Below are 2,347 nucleotides of genomic sequence, written 5' to 3'. Positions count from 1 at the left end.
ATATATATATATATATATATATATATATATATATATATATATATATACTAGCAGAAATACCTGGTGTTGCCCGGGTTAAAGAAAATAATGAAATTTAAAAATGCTGTCTAGATTGCACAGGTCTCAACTGCTAGTAGCTGAGATACCAATTTTCTACATAACTTTGCAACCCATGCCAGCATGGAATATAGATGTTAAATGAAATGTGAAAAGAAAGTTTTCAACTCATATATACATGAAATAAATATATGTTTGTCTAACTTATTTCGTAACCAAAAAACAGGTACAGATTATAAGTAATGAAATGCTGTGCATAGGCTACACACACACACACACACACAAACAGACAATGAATATATCACGTTATTGTTTCACTTTTATACACACAGATATACATTCACGCATGTCAGTCAAAAAGTGAAAGTGTAAGAGCAATACTTTAACACTCAATGGTTTTACACTTCTATATATGACATGGACCTACTATGCATGTAAGTGCTTCTTCATATACTGTGTTTTCTGTCTTGCCATGTTTATCACTGAGAATGTAGAGGTTCTTTTCATCTCCAACTCTAGAACATCCAACATACAGATGACCACGTGAGAAGCAAGGTTGAAGGAGGTTAAGTCCCACCACCTTTAGAGATTGACCTTGTACTTTGTTGATAAACATTGCAAAGCTGAGTTTAACAGGAAACTGTAGTCTCTTGAAATGTAAGGGGAGATCATTTGAGATGGGAGATACCCTTGGAATGAATACATTCTTACTCATCATATTGCCTGTAATTATTGTTGCTTCCGACACATGAGGCATGGCTGTTTTAACAACTAATCTTGGTCCATTGCAGAGTCTGAGTGCATCGAGGTTTCTTAATAGCATTATCAGAGCATCTGTTTTCATGATCAGAATGTTTGGTGAAAATCCTAGTGGGCAAAGTGAATTGAGGAACTCAACTGGGTAATGCATTGCCTGTTCTTGATCAGGGACAGAATCAATTGATCTGTATGAACATTCAGGTCCTGGAAACTGAGACAACAAATTTAGATTCAGCTTGTCTACAGCATTATTCCTTGGTGCCAGAATTGTTCTTTCACAAAGCCACTTGTGACTTTTATAGTTTGTGGCTATGTTTGGAAACACCTTGCTTTTTAGGGAGGCTGTCATATTGCCACATGGGAGGTGGTGCAGACTATCTTCTGGAACTTGTGGATCATTGTGGAAGTTTTCCATTTTCAATGTCAAGTAAGTTGTTGGAGATCTGTGCAGCTAATGAGTCACCATGAATGTGAACCCTCATGTTGGTTGCCAGAGGAAGCTGCTTGACATGTTTCCAGATATATGAGGACTTGATGCAAGCTCTCAGCTCATCTGCCCTTGTTCCTCTGGGAATGACAGGCAGCGTTTTCCTGAAGCCACCAGCCATGAGGAGGGTGACACCACCCATGATCTTCTTATTGTTTCTCAAGTGTTGTAGTGTTGTATCAAGTGCTTCAAAAGCTGCCTTATGGGACATTGTTGCCTCATCCCAAACAATGAGTTTGGCATCTGTAAGGAGCTTTCTTATCGCTGTATTCTTGGATACGTTGCATAAAGGAGATTCATTTTGGATGAGGTTCAGAGGCAGCTTGAATGTTGAATGAGCTGTTCTTCCACCTGTTAGGAGTGTGGCTTTTGTCAGTAAATTTGGAAATTACTTAATCAGTAATTGTGAACTTCTTTCTGACAGTAATTTGTTGTTGTTTGTTTATAAATAGTGACTGAAAACTTCAACTTAAAGTGAAAACAATAACATGGAAGTTAAACAATGGTGTATGAAAATTGAAAGTGAAAAAAATAGCGTCTGAAAAATGAAAGTGAAAACTAGAGATATAGATAGAGAGATATGTTACAGAGAGATAGAGATAGATAGAGAGAGATGGATAGAGGGATATACATAAAGAGATATGTTATATCACTGACACTAGAAAACCTGAAGTAAATATTTTAAAAACTTTGAAGGATGTGAATGCAAGATAAAAAGCAATATTTTTTATTTTTAATAATTGTTAATAAAAAAATCAAATGAACAGCCTTTTATTTGTCAGAGGGCAAATTATTCATGCATTATAAGTATGAAAGCAATTGGTGAAGCCGTTGTTATTTACACCACCTGTCCTCGTCTGTTGTTGTTTTTTCGTACATTCTCCCAATCGCTGTATATTTATGTTGGAGAAGCAACTCAATGCTAATCCCTGTATATTTATGATGATAAATGGTTTTACCGATAAAGGTTTTTTTCATACTGAACTACTTGGCAAAATTGTTAATTATTAATTCTATTATTAATTGACGATTCCCTGCCCTTAT

General features: G+C 35.8%; 1 protein-coding gene across 1 annotated transcript in view; it reads right to left on the bottom strand.

Moving 5' to 3' along the window:
• Positions 1–1,165, bottom strand: part of LOC106871876 (ATP-dependent DNA helicase PIF1-like) — a 5,310-nt gene extending 4,145 nt beyond the window's left edge. Inside the window, exon 1 of the mRNA XM_014918621.1 lies at positions 591–1,165. Within this exon, the coding sequence (XP_014774107.1) occupies positions 591–1,165 (575 nt within the window). The remainder of the gene's footprint in view (positions 1–590) is intronic.
• Positions 1,166–2,347: the final 1,182 nt, after the last annotated feature.

The sequence above is a fragment of the Octopus bimaculoides genome, chromosome 19 (genome assembly GCF_001194135.2).
Source record: "Octopus bimaculoides isolate UCB-OBI-ISO-001 chromosome 19, ASM119413v2, whole genome shotgun sequence".
Classification (NCBI taxonomy): domain Eukaryota; kingdom Metazoa; phylum Mollusca; class Cephalopoda; order Octopoda; family Octopodidae; genus Octopus; species Octopus bimaculoides.
Note: the sequence above shows the minus strand (reverse complement) of the source record. Positions and strands in the feature narration are given on the sequence as shown.